This window comes from Ranitomeya variabilis, chromosome 5, assembly GCF_051348905.1.
Source record: "Ranitomeya variabilis isolate aRanVar5 chromosome 5, aRanVar5.hap1, whole genome shotgun sequence".
Lineage (NCBI taxonomy): Eukaryota > Metazoa > Chordata > Amphibia > Anura > Dendrobatidae > Ranitomeya > Ranitomeya variabilis.
In genome coordinates this window covers 406,478,040-406,496,835 of record NC_135236.1, presented here as the reverse complement: position 1 = coordinate 406,496,835, position 18,796 = coordinate 406,478,040, and the positions used below count along the sequence as shown (strand labels likewise).

The following is an 18,796-nucleotide window of genomic DNA, read 5'->3' as shown; positions in this document are numbered from 1 at the left end:
TTTTAGCCTCAATTTTTTAATTTTCACATGGGCAACAGGATAAAATGGATCCTAAAATTTGTTGGGCAATTTCTCCTGAGTACACCGATACCTCATATGTGGGGGTAAACCACTGTTTGGGCGCATGGCAAGGCTCGGAAGGGAAGGCGCGCCATTTGACTTTTTGAATGGAAAAGTAGCTCCAATCGTTAGCGGACACCATGTCGCGTTTGGAGAGCCCCTGTGTGCCTAAACATTGGAGCTCCCCCACAAGTGACCCCATTTTGGAAACTAGACCCCCCAAGGAACTTATCTAGATGCATAGTGAGCACTTTAAACCAACAAGTGCTTCACAGAAGTTTATAACGCAGAACCGTGAAAATAAAAAATAATTTTTCTTTCCTCAAAAATGATTTTTAGCCCAGAATTTTTTATTTTCCCAAGGGTAACAGGAGAAATTGGACCCCAAATGTTGTTGTCCAGTTTGTCCTGAGTACGATGATACCCCATATGTGGGGGTAAACCACTGTTTGGGTGCATGGCAGGGCTTGGAAGGGAAGGCACGCCATTTGGCTTTTTGAATGGAAAATTAGCTCCAATCATTAGCGGACACCATGTCGCGTTTGGAGAGCCCCTGTGTGCCTAAACATTGGAGCTTCCCCATAAGTGACCCCATTTTGGAAACTAGACCTCCCAAGGAACTAATCTAGATGTGTGGTGAGCACTTTGAACCCCCAAGTGCTTCACAGAAGTTTATAACGCAGAGCCATGAAAATAAAAAATATTTTTTCTTTTCTCAAAAAATTTTTTTTAGCCCTGAATTTTTTATTTTCCCAAGGGTAACAGGGGAAATTTGACCCCAATAGTTGTTGTCCAGTTTCTCCTGAGTACGCTGATACCCCATATGTGGGGGTAAACCACTGTTTGGGCACATGCCGGGACTTGGAAGTGAAGTAGTGATGTTTTGAAATGCAGACTTTGATGGAATGCTCTGCGGGCATCACGTTGCTTTTGCAGAGCCCCTGATGTGCCTAAACAGTAGAAACCCCCCACAAGTGACCCCATTTTGGAAACTAAACCCCCAAGGGAACTTATCTAGATGTGTGGTGAGCACTTTGAACCTCTAAGTGCTTCACAGAAGTTTATAACACAGAGCCTTGAAAATAATAAATACGTTTTCTTTCCTCAAAAAAATTTTTTTTGCCCTGATTTTTTTATTTTTCCAAGGGTAACAGGAGAAATTTGACCCCAAAAGTTGTTGTCCAGTTTCTCCTGAGTACGGTGATACCCCATATGTGGGGGTAAACCACTGTTTGGGCACTTGCCGGAGCTCGGAAGTGAAGTAGTGACGTTTTGAAATGCAGACTTTGATGGAATGCTCTGCGGGCATCACGTTGCGTTTGCAGAGCCCCTGATGTGCCTAAACAGTAGAAACTCCCCACAAGTGACCCCATTTTGGAAACTAAACCCCCAAGGGAACTTATCTAGATGTGTGGTGAGCACTTTGAACCCCCAAGTGCTTCACAGAAGTTTATAACGCAGAGCCGTGAAAATAAAAAATCATTTTTCTTTCCTCAAAAATAATTTTTTAGCCCGCAATTTTTTATTTTCCCAAGGGTTACAGGAGAAATTGGACCCCAAAAGTTGTTGATCAGTTTCTCCTGAGTACGCTGGTACCCCATATGTGGGGGTAAAGCACTGTTTGGGCACACGTCGGGGCTCGGAAGGGAGAGAGCACCATTTTACTTTTTCAACGCAAGATTGGCTGGAATCAATGGTGGCGCCGTGTCGCGTTTGGAGACCCCCTGATGTGCCTAAAAAGTGGAAACCCCTCAATTCTAACTCCAACACTAACCCCAACACACCCCTAACTCTAATCCCAACCCTAACCACAACCCTAACCCCAACACACCCCTAACCCTAGTCTTACCCCTAATTCCAACCCTAAGGCTATGTGCTCACGTTGCGGATTTGTGTGGATTTTTCCGCAGTTTTTGAAAAATCTGCAGGTAAAACGCACTGCGCTTTACCTGCGGATTTACCGCGGATTTCCAGTGTTTTTTGTGTGGATTTCACTTGCGGATTCCTATTATGGAGCAGGTGTAAAACGCTGCGGAATTGCACAAAGAATTGACATGCTGCGGAAAATACAATGCAGCGTTTCCGCGCTGTATTTTCTGCACCATGGGCACAGCGGATTTGGTTTTCCATAGGTTTACGTGGTACTGTAAACGTGATGGAAAACTGATACGAATCCGCAGCGACCAATCCGCTGCGGATCCGCAGCCAAATCCGCACCGTGTGCACATAGCCTAATTCTAACCCTAATTCTAACCCTAATTCTAGCCCTAAGTGCAACCCTAGCCCTAAGTGCAACCCTAAGTGCAACCCTAAGTGCAACCCTAGCCCTAAGTGCAACCCTAAGTGCAACCCTAAGTGCAACCCTAAGTGCAACCCTAGCCCTAAGTGCAACCCTAAGTGCAACCCTAGCCCTAAGTGCAACCCTAAGTGCAACCCTAAGTGCAACCCTAAGTGCAACCCTAGCCCTAAGTGCAACCCTAAGTGCAACCCTAAGTGCAACCCTAAGTGCAACCCTAGCCCTAAGTGCAACCCTAAGTGCAACCCTAAGTGCAACCGTAAGTGCAACCCTAAGTGCAACCCTAGCCCTAAGTGCAACCCTAAGTGCAACCCTAAGTGCAACCCTAGTCCTAAGTGCAACCCTAAGTGCAACCCTAAGTGCAACCCTAGCCCTAAGTGCAACCCTAAGTGCAACCCTAAGTGCAACCCTAGCCCTAAGTGCAACCCTAAGTGCAACCCTAAGTGCAACCCTAGCCCTAAGTGCAACCCTAAGTGCAACCCTAAGTGCAACCCTACCCCTAACCCTACCCCTAACCCTACCCCTACCCCTACCCCTAACCCTAACCCTAATGGAAAAACAAAAATAATTATATTTTCTGTATTTTATTATTATCCCTACCTATGGGGGTGATAAAGGGGGTGATTTATTCACTATTTTTTTTATTTTGATCGCTGTGATAGAACTTATCACAGCGACCAAAATGTGCAGGAACGAATCTGCCGGCTTGCAGATTCGGCGGGCGTACTGCGCATGCGCCCGCCATTTTCCAAGATGGCGGCGCCCATGAAGCAGACGGCCGGACACCGGGAGGGACATCGGAGCTAGGTAAGTATGGGGGGGTGGGACCGGAACACGGGGGGGGGGATCGGAGGACCTGGGGAGCGGACAGGAGGACCGGGGGAGCCGACAGGAGGGAGGAGGGGAGCGGAACGGAGATCGGGGCAAAAAGGACGACTGGGGGGGCGATCGGTGGGCTGGGGTGGGGGCAGATCGGGGTCTCCAGCCATGGCAGATGCTATTGCAGCATCGGCCATGGCTGGATTGTAATATTTCACCATTTTCATAGGTGAAATATTACAAATCGCTCTGATTGGCAGTTTCACTTTCAACAGCCAATCAGAGCGATCGTAGCCACGGGGGGGTGAAGCCACCCCCCCTGGGCTGAAGTACCACTCCCCCTCTCCCTGCAGATCGGGTAAAATAGGAGTTAACCCCTTCACCCGATCTGCAGGGACGCGATCATTCTGTGACACAGCATATGCGTCACAGGTCGGGAAGGCACCGACTTTCATGACGCATACGCTGTGTCACAGGTCGGGAAGGGGTTAATATGGATGTCCAGAGTTTGGCTTCCAGCCTGAGTAATCTCGCGGCAAAAGTTCAAAACATACAGGATTTTGTTGTTCACACTCCCATGTCTGAACCTAGAATTCCTATTCCAGAGTTCTTCTCTGGAGATAGATCTACCTTCCTGAATTTCAGGAACAATTGTAAATTGTTTCTTTCTTTAAAATCTCGCTCCTCTGGAGACCCTGCTCAACAGGTCAGGATTGTAATATCTTTCCTGCGGGGCGACCCTCAGAATTGGGCATTTGCATTGGCACCAGGGGATCCTGCATTGCTCAGTGTGGATGCGTTTTTTCTGGCATTGGGATTGCTCTATGAGGAACCCAACCTGGAGATTCAGGCTGAAAAGGCTTTGTTAGCCCTCTCTCAGGGGCATGATGAAGCGGAAATATATTGTCAAAAATTTCGGAAATGGTCGGTGCTTACTCAGTGGAATGAGTGCGCCCTGGCTGCAAACTTCAGAAATGGTTTCTGAGGCCATTAAGGATATTATGGTGGGGTTCCCTACGCCTACAGGTCTGAATGAGTCTATGGCTATGGCCATTCAGATTGATCGGCGTTTACGGGAGCGCAAACCCGTGCACCAGTTGGCGGTGTCTTCTGAACAGGCACCTGAGACTATGCAATGTGATAGAATTCAGTCCAGAAGTGAACGGCAAAATTATAGGCGGGAAAATGGATTGTGTTTTTATTGTGGTGATTCAGCTCATGTTATATCAGCATGCTCTAAACGCACAAAAAAGCTTGATAAATCTTTTGCCATTGGTACTCTGCAGCCTAAGTTCATTTTGTCTGTGACTCTGATTTTTTCACTGTCTTCCATTTCCGTTGATGCCTATGTGGATTCGGGCGCTGCCCTGAGTCTTATGGATTGGTCATTTGCTAAACGCTGTGGTTTTAGTCTGGAGCCTCTGGAAGTTCCTATTCCTCTGAAGGGAATTGACTCTACACCATTGGCTATGAATAAACTGCAGTATTGGACACAAGTGACCATGCGCATGACTCCCGTTCATCAGGAGGTGATTCGCTTCCTTGTACTGTATAATTTACATGATGTACTAGTGCTGGGTCTGCCATGGTTACAAACTCATAATCCTGTCCTGGACTGGAAAACAATGTCTGTGTTAAGCTGGGGATGTCAGGGGGTTCATGATGATGTACCTCTGATTTCTATCGCTTCATCTACTCCTTCTGAGATCCCTGAGTTTTTGTCTGACTATAGGGATGTTTTTGAGGAGCCTAAGCTCAATTCGCTCCCTCCTCATAGAGATTGTGACTGTGCTATAGAATTGATTCCTGGCAGTAAGTTCCCTAAGGGTCGTTTATTTAATCTGTCACTGCCAGAGCATACTGCTATGCGGAATTATGTTAAGGAGTCCTTGGAAAAGGGACATATTCGTCCATCTTCGTCCCCTCTGGGAGCAGGTTTTTTTTTCGTGGCAAAAAAAGATGGTTCCCTGAGGCCTTGTATAGATTATCGCCTTCTGAATAAGATTACAGTCAAATATCAGTATCCATTGCCATTATTGACTGATTTGTTTGCTCGCATTAAGGGGGCTAGGTGGTTCACTAAGATAGATCTTCGCGGTGCGTATAATCTGGTGCGGATAAAACAGGGTGATGAGTGGAAAACCGCATTTAATACGCCTGAGGGCCATTTTGAGTATTTGGTAATGCCTTTTGGACTCTCCAATGCTCCGTCAGTCTTTCAGTCCTTTATGCACAATATTTTCCGTGAATATCTGGATAAGTTTATGATTGTGTATTTGGATGATATTTTGGTGTTTTCTGATGACTGGGAGTCTCATGTTCTACAGGTCAGGAAGGTGTTTCAGGTTCTGCGGGCCAATTCTCTGTTTGTGAAGGGCTCAAAGTGTCTCTTCGGAGTCCAGAAGATTTCTTTTTTGGGGTACATTTTTTCTCCTTCTACTATTGAGATGGATCCCGTCAAGGTTCAGGCAATTTGTGACTGGACACAGCCTACATCTGTTAAGAGCCTGCAGAAGTTCTTGGGGTTTGCTAATTTTTATCGTCGGTTCATTGCTAATTTTTCCAGTATTGTTAAACCTTTGACTGATTTGACTAAAAAGGGTGCTGATGTTGCTGATTGGTCTCCTGCGGCCGTGGGGGCCTTTCAGGAACTTAAGCGCCGGTTTTCTTCTGCTCCTGTGTTGTGTCAACCAGATGTTTCACTTTCTTTCCAGGCTGAGGTTGATGCTTCCGAGATTGGAGCGGGGGCGGTTTTGTCACAGAGAAGTTCTAATGGCTCGGTGATGAAGCCATGTGCATTCTTCTCTAGAAAATTCTCGCCCGCCGAGCGCAATTATGATGTGGGTAATCGGGAGCTTTTGGCCATGAAGTGGGCATTTGAGGAGTGGCGTCATTGGCTTGAGGGTGCTAAACATCGTGTGGTGGTCTTGACTGATCACAAGAATCTCATTTACCTTGAGTCTGCCAGGCGTTTGAATCCTAGACAGGCTCGTTGGTCGTTGTTTTTTTCTCGTTTCAATTTCGTGGTTTCATACCTGCCAGGTTCAAAGAATGTGAAGGCAGATGCTCTTTCCAGGAGTTTTGTGCCTGACTCTCCTGGAGACTCTGGGCCTACTGGTATCCTTAGGGATGGGGTAATATTGTCCGCCGTATCCCCAGACTTGCGACGTGCATTGCAGGAGTTTCAGGTGGATAAACCGGATCGTTGTCCACCAGAAAGACTGTTTGTTCCGGATGAATGGACCAGTAGAGTCATCTCCGAGGTCCATTCTTCTGTGTTGGCTGGTCATCCTGGAATATTTGGTACTAGAGACTTGGTGGCCAGGTCTTTTTGGTGGCCTTCCTTGTCTAGGGATGTGCGTACCTTTGTGCAGTCTTGTGAAGTATGTGCTCGAGCTAAGCCTTGCTGTTCTCGGGCCAGTGGGTTGTTGTTATCCTTGCCCATCCCGAAGAGGCCTTGGACGCACATTTCCATGGATTTTATTTCTGATCTCCCGGTTTCACAGAAAATGTCCGTTATCTGGGTTGTGTGTGACCGCTTTTCTAAGATGGTTCATTTGGTGCCCTTGCCTAAGTTGCCTTCCTCCTCTGAGTTGGTCCCTTTATTTTTTCAGAACGTGGTTCGTTTGCATGGGATTCCGGAGAATATCGTTTCTGACAGGGGATCCCAGTTTGTGTCTAGATTTTGGCGGACGTTTTGTGCCAAGATGGGCATTGATTTGTCTTTCTCGTCTGCATTCCATCCTCAGACGAATGGCCAGACGGAGCGAACTAATCAGACCTTGGAAACTTATTTGAGGTGTTTTGTTTCTGCTGATCAAGATGACTGGGTTGCTTTTTTGCCACTGGCCGAATTTGCTCTTAATAATCGGGCTAGTTCTGCCACGTTGGTCTCTCCTTTTTTTTGTAATTCGGGGTTTCATCCTCGTTTTTCCTCTGGTCAGGTGGAGTCTTCGGATTGTCCTGGAGTGGACGTGGTGGTGGACAGGCTACATCAGATTTGGAATCAGGTGGTGGACAATTTGAAGTTATCTCAGGAGAAGACTCAGCAGTTTGCTAATCGCCGTCGCCGCGTGGGTCCCCGACTTCTTGTTGGGGATTTGGTGTGGTTGTCTTCTCGTTTTGTCCCTATGAAGGTCTCTTCTCCTAAGTTCAAGCCTCGGTTCATCGGTCCTTATAGGATCTCGGAGATTCTTAACCCTGTATCTTTTCGTTTGGATCTCCCGGCGTCGTTTGCTATTCATAATGTGTTCCATCGGTCATTGTTGCGGAGGTATGAGGTGCCCGTTGTTCCTTCGGTTGAGCCTCCTGCTCCGGTGCTGGTGGAGGGAGAATTGGAGTATGTTGTTGAGAAGATCTTGGATTCTCGTGTTTCCAGACACAGACTCCAGTATTTGGTTAAGTGGAAGGGTTATGGTCAGGAGGATAATTCCTGGGTGGTCGCCTCCGATGTTCATGCGACTGATTTGGTCCGTGCCTTCCATAGAGCTCACCCTGATCGCCCTGGGGGTTCTCGTGAGGGTTCGGTGACCCCTCCTCAAGGGGGGGGTACTGTTGTGGATTCTGTTTGTGGGCTCCCTCTGGTGGTTACTGCTGGTACTGGGTGACTTTGGTGGGTTGCGGCCTTTGGTTTCCACCTGTCCATCAGAGGCTGGGTGTTTCCTATTTTACCTGGCCTTTCTGTCATTCCCTTGCCGGCTATCAATGTTTTCAGATGTGCTCTGTTTGGTTCCTGCCTACCTGCTCCCAGATCTTTCAGGATAAGCTAAGTGCTGATTTTCAGTTGCTTGGTTTTTTGTCCAGCTTGCTTATTATGTCTCTATGCTAGCTGGTAGCTCTAGTGGACTGAGGTTCTCCCCATGTGCCATGAGTTGGCACATGGGTTCTTGTAATCTCAGGATGGTTTTTTGATTAGGGTTTTTTGCTGACCGCTCAGACCCCTTTTGTATCGTTCTGCTTTCTAGTTTACAGCGGGCCTCAATTTGCTAAACCTATATATATCATCTCTATGTGTGTGCCTTCCTCTCATTTCACCGTCAATACATGTGGGGGGCAACTATACCTTTTGGGGTTCATCCCTCTGGAGGCAAGTGAGGTCTTTATTTTCTCTGCAGTACTAGTTAGCTCTTAGGCTGGTGCGTGGCGTCTAGAACCAACGTAGGCACGCTCCCTGGCTATCTCTAGTTGCGTTTGTCAGGCGTAGGGCAGCGGTCAGCCCAGGTTCCATCACCCTAGAGCTCGTCCGTTATTTATTTGTACCTTGCTTGTCCTGTGCTATCCCTAGCCATTGGGGATTCATGACACAATCCGCTGCGGATCCGCGGCCAATCCGCTGCGGATCCGCGGCCAATCCGCTGCGGATCCGCGGCCAAATCCGCACTGTGTGCACATGCCATAACCCTAACCCTACCCCTAACCCTAACCCTAACCCTACCCCTAGTTCTAACCCTAGTTCTAACCCTAACCCTAGTGGAAAAAGAAAAAAAAAATATTTTCTTTATTTTATTATTGTCCCTACCTATAGGGGTGATAAAGGGGGGTGTTTATTTATTATTTTTTTAATTTTGATCGCTGTGATAGAACCTACCACAGCGATCAAAATGTACTTGTAACTCATCTGCCGGCCGGCAGATTCGGCGGGCGCACTGCGCATGCGCCCGCCATTTTGGAAGATGGTGGCGCCCAGGGAGAAGACGGACCGACTTCGGGAGGCTCGGTAAGTATGGGGGGGTGGATCGGAGCACAGGGGGGGGAGCGGAGGACGGGGGGAGCGGACAGGAGCACGGGGGAGCGGACAGGGGGACGGAGGGGGGTACCAGACAGAACGGAGGACTGGGGAGGAGATCGGGGGTGGTGGGGGGGGGGCAGAACATGATTTCCAGCCATGGCAGATGCTATTGCAGCATCGGCCATGGCTGGATTGCAATATTTCACCATTTTCATAGGAGAAATATTGCAAATTGCTCTGATTGGCTGTTGCACTTTCAACAGCCAATCAGAGCGATCGTAGCCACGTGGGGGCAAAGCCACCCCCCCCTGTGCTGAAGTACAACTCCCCCTCTCCCTGCAGATCGGGTGAAATAGGAGTTAACCCTTTCACCCGATCTGCAGGGACGCGATCATTCCATGACGCCACATAGGCGTCATGGGTCGGATTGGCACCGACTTTCATGACGCCTACGTGGCGTCAAAGGTCGGGAAGGGGTTAAAATCAGGGTCTCTGCCTCCACTTTATGTTGCTGTCAGATGTGGCAGCAAAAATCTAGTGACAGATTTTGTCATATTAAAGGGACCAAGCCCTGTAAACTGCCCATCTGCATTAATGCATGAAAGTAGAACTCTAGGTTGAAGAAAAAGCCTATGAGATATACTGTACATTGAATAGCTAAATATAGCCCTGCTGTTTTTGAACAATAATCACAGTAGTAGGAAATAGCTGATTGTGCAACAAAATGTTGTGTATGTTGTTTATATGCAAAACACATTACTAGGAAGATACTTTTGATAAATTCATATTTTATGGTTCTGAATCCTTCTCGAACTTGCAATTAATGCTATTTGCCCTCTTCAAACAGTGTTCTACAACATGTGGCATTGGCTTCATGGAAAGAAAAGTAGTGTGCCTGACTGAAAACAATCTTTCAAGTGATCTGTGTCCATCACATGTGAAACCCCGTGCTAGGAAATCATGTTTGTCAAAATACTGTAAGTGTTGTTTCCATCAATAACGAGCATTTATAAGAAACATACTTATTGTAGTATAATGATCCCTTCACATGAATGTTATCTTTGGTATGTATATTTTTTAAACTGATATTTTTCACCATTTATAGCGTAAGAGCAAGATAAGTTATAAATATTTAAATGGTATAAACCTCACTTCTGATACCCTTGCCAATTACAAGAACTGAGGTCTAGGAGGTAGATAGTGGTGCTTATTCATATAGATCTTTATTAAAGTCTATTAAGTCATAGAAAAATACAAGTTGTCATGGCTCTGTTGTCGGGTGTCCTGGGACCAGGGGCCTCCTTCCCTGTCCCTAATGCTAGGGGCACCCTAGATCGCACTATTCCCGGATTACTTCTGATTGTGAAGATGCCAGGGTCACGTACCTTGCCTTAGCTCCTAAATCTGCCCTCAGTCTGTACCCTGCCCTAACCCAGGGAAGAGGGGAGTAGTAGTGTACCATAATACACCAACCAAACTAACAAGGTAATACGAACAGGGATAAAGGAAAATGCCAATCATACACATATACTCACACAAACAACAGAGGAATACACTGGGGAGTGAAGGATGGGGTAAAACCAAAGTAGGAGAAGAAGGGGAATTAGCACACACCAGAAACCTAGCAACAGTCACAGATAAAGCCACTTCTCAAATAACAACCACCAACTAACAACCTCCAGGCATGCAGCTAAAGCTTTTCTGACAATGAGTGCTTGCCAGGGCCCAGATTATATAGGAGATGGGAATGGCTAACAGTGAATAGCTGAGCCTTAGTGCAGGAAAGCTTTCAGGAGCTCTCAACTGACAAGATTAGCCCCTGCCCTGCGAAAAGAAACCTGCACCATTTATTACAAAGGTGAAGTGCTTCTAACCAGTGCAGGAGTAGGAGAAAATGCTGGAAATGTTCTACCAGTCCATTGTGGCAAGCGCCATCTTTTTTGCTATCATTTGCTGGGGCAGTAGTGTGCGAGTATCGGACACTAATAAGCTCAACAAACTTTTCATGAAGGCAAGTGCTGCTGTTGGCCTCCATCTGGACTCTTTTGAGGAGATATTGGAGGATAGGATTCAGAAAAAGTGTAGGGCTATAGTGAATAATAATACACTCCCCCTATATGAACTGTTCTTGAAGCAGAAGAGCACATTCAGCAGTCGTCTAATCCTACTAAGGTGCAAGAAGGAGAAATTCAGGAAATCGTTTGTACCTACTGCTATGGGGATGTATAATACTTTCCTAAGGGTGGTAGACAACAACTGATTGCAGGTGTACTAATGTCAATTAACAGTGACTTTTATACCTGAACTACTCACATTTATTTGTTATGTAATGTCGGTATACCTGTGCAAGATTTGTGTCTTAACATTTTATGTACTGCTCTTTGTATTGCTGCTGTAATACTGTAATTTCCCCCTGGGATCAATAAAGTGTATTGTATTGTAAATCAGACGCTGCGGTCTTCTGGCTCCTCTCTGTCGTGGTAAACCCGTGACACAAGTGTCATGAAAATCAGGTCTTCTATAGCCCTGTTGTCAAAATTCAAACTACAGTGGCATGTAAAAGTTTGAGAAGTACTGGTTACAATTATTGTTATAGTGAACAGTAAAACAAAAGTTAAAGATAACGCATTTCATTTGTATTTTAGGCAAAAAAACAATAATACAAAAAAAAGAATATATACAGTGGGTATGGAAAGTATTCATTTTTTTTCTCATTAATGTACACTCTGCACCCCATCTTGACTGAAAAAAATGTAGAAAATGTAGAAATTTTTGCATATTTATTAAAAAACAAAAACTGAAATATTATGTGGTCATAACTTAAGTATTCAGACCCTTTGCTCAGACACTCATATTCAAGTCACAAGCTTGTCCATTTCCTTGTGATCCTCCTTAAGATCATTGGAGTCCAGCTGTGTGTAATTAAACTGATAGGACTTGATTTGGAAAGGCACATACCTGTCTATATAAGACCTCACAGCTCACAGTGCATGTCACTTGTTTAACAATGGCTCTCAAAGTCTCTTGATCTGAACATCATTGAAAATCTGTGGCAAAACCTCAAAATAGCAGTCCTTGCAAGACGACCCAGGAATCTCACAGACCTGAAAACAATTTCCAAGGAAGAATGGATGAAAAAACTATCAAGAACTAAATCAAGAACCTCTATCAAGAACTAAAAGACTCTTGGCTGGCTACAGAAAGCGTTTACAAGCTGTGACACTTTCAAAAGGGGGTGCTAGTAGGTACTAACCTTGCAGGGTGCCTACATTTTTGCATTTGCCCATCTTCGTTTTTGTAATTTTTAAATTGTAAATGATGAAAACTATATTTATATATATATATATATATATATATATATATATATATATATATATAAAAGCTATTTAACCCGTTCTACGTTCTACGCCCGGGTGGCGAGCATTTATATTGGTATGTGGTTTCCTTCCTGGTATGTGCTGCTTCCATCCTGTGCACCCCATAGGCAGACCCTGTAGTATAAGAGAGCACCCCATAGGCAGACTATGCAGTATAAGACAGCACCCCACAGGCAGACTCTGTAGTATAAGACTGCACCCCACAGGCAGATTCTGTAGTATAGGACAGCACCCCATAGGCAGACTCTGTATTATAAGACAGCACCCCATAGGCAGACCCTCTAGTATAAGGCAGCCCCCATAGGCAGACCCTGTAGTATAAGACAGCACCCCATAGGCAGACTCTGTAGTATAAGACAGCACCCCATAGGCAGACCCTATAGTATAAGACAGCACCCCATAGGCAGACCCTGTAGTATAAGGCAGCACCCTATAGGCAGACCCTGCAGTATAAGGCAGCACCCCTTACAGGCAGACTCTGTAGTATAAGGCAGCACCCCCCAGGTAGACTCTATAGTATAAGGCAGCATACCCCAGAGGCAGACTCTGTACTATAAGGCAGCACCCCCCACAGGCAGACTCTGTAGTATAAGGCAGCACACCCCCACAGGCAGACTCTGTAGTATATGGCAGCACCCCCCACCACAGGCAGACTGTAGTATAAGGCAGCACCCCCCAGCATGCAGACTCTGTAGTATAAGGCAGCACCCCCCACAGGCAGACTCTGTAGTATAAGGCAGCACCCCCACACAGGCAGACTTTGTGGTATAAGGCAGCACCCCCCCACAGGCAGACTCTGTAGTATAAGGCAGCACCCCCCCACAGGCAGACTCTGTAATATAAGGCGGCAGCGCTCCCCTCCACAGGCAGACTCTGCAGTATAAGGCAGCACCCCCCACAGGCAGACTTTGTAGTATAAGGCATCACCCCCCCACACAGGCAGACTCTGAAGTATAAGGCAGCCCCCATAAGAAAAACGATAAATAAATACCTTTCTTCTTCCTGGTTCCTGCGCTGTTCCCTGCTCCCACTCACCTACGGACTGCGGGCGGCAGGCAGTGATGTCATTGCAACCCCTGTCAGTGTCAGCATTGGTGACATCAGACGCTGACAGGGGGATGATGGGAGAAGGAGCGTAGCACTCCTTCCCTCATCAATACGGTCAGCTGCATTGGCTAGATGCTGGCACCGCCCCCCGCCTGCTCAGGGGCCCCATGCCGGGTGGCCGGGCAAGAAGATTGATTCTCCCTGCTCTGTCGCAGGATGTAACTGTATCAGCGCGCTGTGCACGCCAATACAGTTACAGTAGCATAGCTCTGGGTGGGTCCCCTCTGAGCACTGGTCCCAGGGAGATGGTCCCCTCTGCCCCCCCGGTAGCTACTCTACTGCGCATACCTCGATCTCCTGGACCACAATTCTCAACCCTGCAGTGTAACTCTGTGGGGTCCAGACTGTGCAGATGCGTCGCGCTTCTGCAGTCTATAAAGGCTTCGGACAGAGTGACGCTCCCACCATTATATTATAGATATATACTAAAATACAAAGGAATTGTGTCATCTTTAACGTTAGGCTTTATAGAGATCATTTCATCTTCAAATTGCTTAACTGTTCACAATAGCAGCAATTTTGACCAGGGGTGCCCAAAACTTCTTCACGCCACTGTAGCTGCTTTCGCTCAGATGATAACTGGAATTCATTGGCAAATGGAGGGTCACAGAATTTTTGTTTTCCAATGAAAATCTGTGAGCCAAAATTGTCAAGCATTTAAGACATACAGTATATTGAGAATATGCCAGAAATGTTACAGGTGGGAGCTAATTAAATTTCTTTATATGTGTGGTTTAATTTAAGTATAGGTGACATCTTTTGGGCTATTTCCCCACGATCAGGAATAGAGGAGGCTAACCTATAGAATTTATGCCACTTTGGTAATGCCTCAAAATTCCTTTGTCAAGGGACCTGTAGTGCTACCATTTATTCTGTCTGTGATTTGTGAAAGGTAGAAATAGCTTACTGCCTCATGCTGTAAATTGTGTTATTGGCCTATGATTACAAAGAGTGGCTTTTAAAATAAAATGTTGGTGTCTATTGAAGAGATGAGATCTTAGATCACTATCATCCCCCCTCTAATTTGCCTTTTCATTAGGTATTAAATGACACCATATGTGAATTTTTCTAACTTATTACTGTCATTGTTATGGGATCCTTTGGCTGTCAGCTGTTATTTGGTGTCCTGTTGTAGTTACTAGGGAGCTTGCAGTTGTTGCAGTTGGTGGGAGACGTGTGCCTGTCGCTGCTACTGGGAATTATATGTCTGTCACTGTTGTTGTCGAGTTTCATAACCATAAATTTAGTAACATTTAGTATTTTTAGCTGTTTTTCCAGTAGCATTGTGTAATATCTGTATACTCAGGGAGTAAGAGTGAGTACTCAGAGTACTTTAGCGATGTGCTTGTACAGATGCTGGATGTTAATGTGATGTCTGCTACAACTTTATGTATTGTAAAATATAAAAGAACTATTACTTAATGGTCACTAGGCGGTTTGGTGATGAAACATAGTTTTTATGTCATGTTATGTAAGCTGGAAGGCAGAATAATCCCTCTATCATGATATCATCCACAGGTGACTATAAGAACTGCAAAGAACTACGCTTGCTAAATAGCACTGATGTAGATGGTGAATATTTATTGAAAATTGCCAACAAAAAAGTCAAGGTAGGTTTAATGCTACAGATATTACATATTTAGGATTGTAATCACTATGGTACTTCATGGGTTTCTTTATTTCTTTCAGATTTACTGTTCAGGAATGCAGTCAGATAATCCAAAAGAATATATAACATTGGTAAAAGGCGAAGGGGATAACTTTTCAGAAGTGTTCGGATATAGGTATTCAGAAATTTCTAATATTCCAAATGTTGTAAGTACTAATCTAAGATAAAACAAATTCTAGATATTTTACCTCACACCAATATGTCCTATATTGGGAGCAGATGACTAGAGCAGAGCTGTGTCCATACCCAGCAAGTGCTGCGTGTGCTATACAGCCAGCATCTGCCTATAACAGAAGCAACTAGAGCATGCTCCGATAAGTGCTGCTGCTTAGCTGCTGTTAAGTCTCTCACAGTGTCATTTTAATGGCCCAGTTGTCTGGTGTAGTCATTCAAGTGTCTGCTAGCCTGCTAGCCCCACCTCAACAATGCAGCAATTGAAGGTCCCCATGGTTGCCGTGTTGGTGCTCCTATAAGGCTGGAGTCACACTAGCATATTGCATCTGATGCGAGAGCATCGGATGCGATATGCTAAGGACCCTCGGCTCTTGCTCTGCTGCGAGCGGGAGCCAAGTGTCATGCGTCTGTGCTCCGAGCCTCTCGCACAGAGCTGATTGGAGCACAGCTGTGGAGGAGGCGGAGAAACTAATTTCTCCATCTCCTCCACTGCCGGGGTCAGCGTATAATGTACATCACTCGGATGATATCCGAGTGATGTGCGTTGTCTCACTTGCACCCATAGGCTCATATGGGTGTGAGTGAGCTGAGACTCGGACGAGTGACGGAAAACCTGAACAACGAGTACACTCGCTCATCACTACTAACAACCTATCCAATCCACACAGGCAAGACAAGAAGGGATAATCAAAAACTCAAGAATGGAATATCATCCGGTTATGAAGGGCCTACATGTCTTTTATGATCTCAATTATTCAAAAATGTTGTGTATCAAATGTAGAGGAACTTTAGAAATTGTACAGTAGCAAGTGAAGAATATGGTGTGGCTGAAGAAGACTGGATTATAAGTATCTTTTGGTTGCTGTGTCCGCCAGTAATATGATACTTACTGCCTATTCATCTTGATTCTGGGAAAACCAATGTCAGGGGGGTACTGGGTAGACTAAGGCTGGTTACCCGGGCCCCTGCGATTTCCCTTAGGTTAGGGAAACCCTGTCTGTCCCTTTCCCAGAAGTTACACTAAAGGTGTGCATGTCTGGGCCGCCAGGCCTGACCCTGTCTCCTGTTTCAGCCCTAAGCTGAGACCACCACCCGCCACCCAGTGAAGAGACCACACACCAATCCCCACAGAAAGCACAGACAGGGAAAACTGAAAAGCACACCACGCCGCAGACATACAGGAATACACTATAATGTGGACAGGGCAAAACAAATACAAATATAGGAAGGAGGAATATAACAAAGGATACTACACCACCAGATACGATATTCCTCCAACAAGACCACCACTCCAGACGGGAATCACTAGACACAAAGCACAAGCTATAATCGGCGACGCCCAAAGTCCAGCGCGACTATTTAAAGGCCGTGGGCGTGACCCAGCCTCCAACCTGATTACCAGCTAGATTAACCCCGAGCAAGCTGGATAAAATCTAGCCGACGCCACTGAGCGTGTAGTGGACGTAAGTGGAATTACTGCTGTCTGTCGGACGCCCTAGTGTGAACAGCGTCTGACATGACAACCACTTTAAATAAAACACATTCTACTGTGCATGATAATCGGCATATCTGGGCAAATAGCCTGAAGATCTTTATTCTGCCTCTTCTATCTTTATGTAGGCTGAGAAATCCATATGAGTGTCCATTCAATGGGAGTAGAAGGCAAGACTGTGCATGCAAAAATGACTATCTTGCAGCTGGACTCACTGTATTCAACAAAATAAGGCTTGATATTATCTCAATGCAAATCAAATGTAAGTTTCTACAAATATATTTATATATAATAGGAAAACAAGGAAAAAGAAAGTCTTCCAGCTCATCGTTACTTGTTCCTGTGATTTTCAGTGCTCGAATGACAGCTCTGCCATGACACATCAGTATAGACAAAATAAATAAATATCTGGTTCTGACAAACAAGCAAACTTCATGTTAGGATAGTGCTACCATCACGCTAGTGTCGATACCGATAGCGAAATTGTAGCTCTATCCTAACATGAAGTTTTATTCCAGTATATTTCCTCTGTGTTATATCCATGTGAATAAAGATGATTGCTTATTTGTCAGAGCTGAATAGAGCTTCTTTATTTTGATGATTGGTAAATGTTTGACTTGCACAAGTAAAGCGGAACTTCTCAACTTCAGTTTGAAAGAAAATCTAACAAGCCATAGCCTACTAAAGCTAGTAATGTCAATGAGCATACTAGTGTCAGCTCAAAGATCTGACCGGATTCTACCTTAAAGGAGTTGTCCACTACTAGGACAACCCCTTCTCATGCGGAATGTTGCTCACTTCCCGCACTTGCGTTGTTCCAGCAGTGTCGGCACTTGCGTTCCCGGAGTTCATGTGAGAGCTGCGGCTGGCTATTCACTTTCTCTTGATTACTTATACATCTGAAGGCGGAGAGAGTGATGCCAGCACTGATTGGGAGCAGGGTTCACATGACGTAACAACCTCACTTGAGCCCCCGAAACGTTTGTGCTGACAATGATGTCATCGTGGGAAGTGAATATAAATGTTTTTATTTTATTGAGGCAAATATTCAGGATGAGAAGGGGTTGTTCTAATAGTCTACAATCTCTTACTTTAAATGAATTATATGACTTATAAGAGTATTTTAGTAATTGTGTTAAACAACTTTTTAGCTACAGATCTTCTCTATGCCCGTACACTGAATGGGAGAGCAGTTCCATTTGCCACAGCAGGTGATTGTTACAGTGCCGCCAAGTGTCCACAGGTAAGTATATGTGTTTTGTGATTAAATTACTGCAATCATCATGTCATAATTAGCTACATGTGAAAAGTCAAAATTTTTATTTTCTGCCATAGGGGCAGTTTAGCATTAATCTTTCAGGAACCAATTTTCGAGTATCAGACTCTGTCAAATGGATTGCTCAAGGGAATTATGCAAGTGTCAATGTTCACAGGTCACAGGTAAGCTATATGTATTAGCAATGTCTAAAAAGAAAAATTATTGTAAATGCAGAGTATCTGAAAACACTTGAATATGTTTTTAGAAAAAAATCCCAGTTGTGATTTGATGATATTCGTGCCAGAATCAAAGTGTTACTTTTTAGTTTCTATTAAATGGCAAATGTCATAACATTAAAAGAAAAATGCTAGAAAACACTTGTGTGCTTGATAACCAAAGTTAATATATAAGTTTTCTGATTTATGTATTATGACATGTATTAGATAGTGTACATGGAATGCATAAGAACATAGGGTTGATTGATTGTGACTTGTAGGATCGCTACTTCCAACAGGTGGCGCTATAGAGTTAAGTCCTCTTTTTCTCAGAAGAGGCAATTTGCATATTTAATTTCCCAGAGGAGCATTGCACGGCGAATAAGCCTCCTTACCTTGACAAGCCAGCTGGTATGTCACTCTCCATAAGGAGAAACGTTACCCCTTAGACCCCAGTCCAGAGCCTCTCACCTAGCCAAATCAGTTCTCATGCTTCGCACTGACGAGGGCCAACAGCCCGAAACACCGTGTCTGCGAATTGAGATACTGATTTGGCTTTTATCCTTAGTCATATTGCATGACTCGTTAGAGGGTTGATTGT

The 18,796-nt window shown here is 45.1% G+C and overlaps 1 protein-coding gene across 1 annotated transcript in view; it reads left to right on the top strand.

Annotated features, from left to right (window-relative positions):
- Window positions 1-18,796, top strand: part of ADAMTS20 (ADAM metallopeptidase with thrombospondin type 1 motif 20) — a 469,041-nt gene that overhangs the window by 436,650 nt on the left and 13,595 nt on the right. Inside the window, exons 33-38 of the mRNA XM_077265126.1 lie at window positions 9,751-9,880; window positions 14,906-14,997; window positions 15,077-15,171; window positions 16,851-16,984; window positions 17,874-17,965; window positions 18,058-18,162. Coding sequence (XP_077121241.1) covers window positions 9,751-9,880; window positions 14,906-14,997; window positions 15,077-15,171; window positions 16,851-16,984; window positions 17,874-17,965; window positions 18,058-18,162 — 648 coding nt within the window. The remainder of the gene's footprint in view (window positions 1-9,750; window positions 9,881-14,905; window positions 14,998-15,076; window positions 15,172-16,850; window positions 16,985-17,873; window positions 17,966-18,057; window positions 18,163-18,796) is intronic.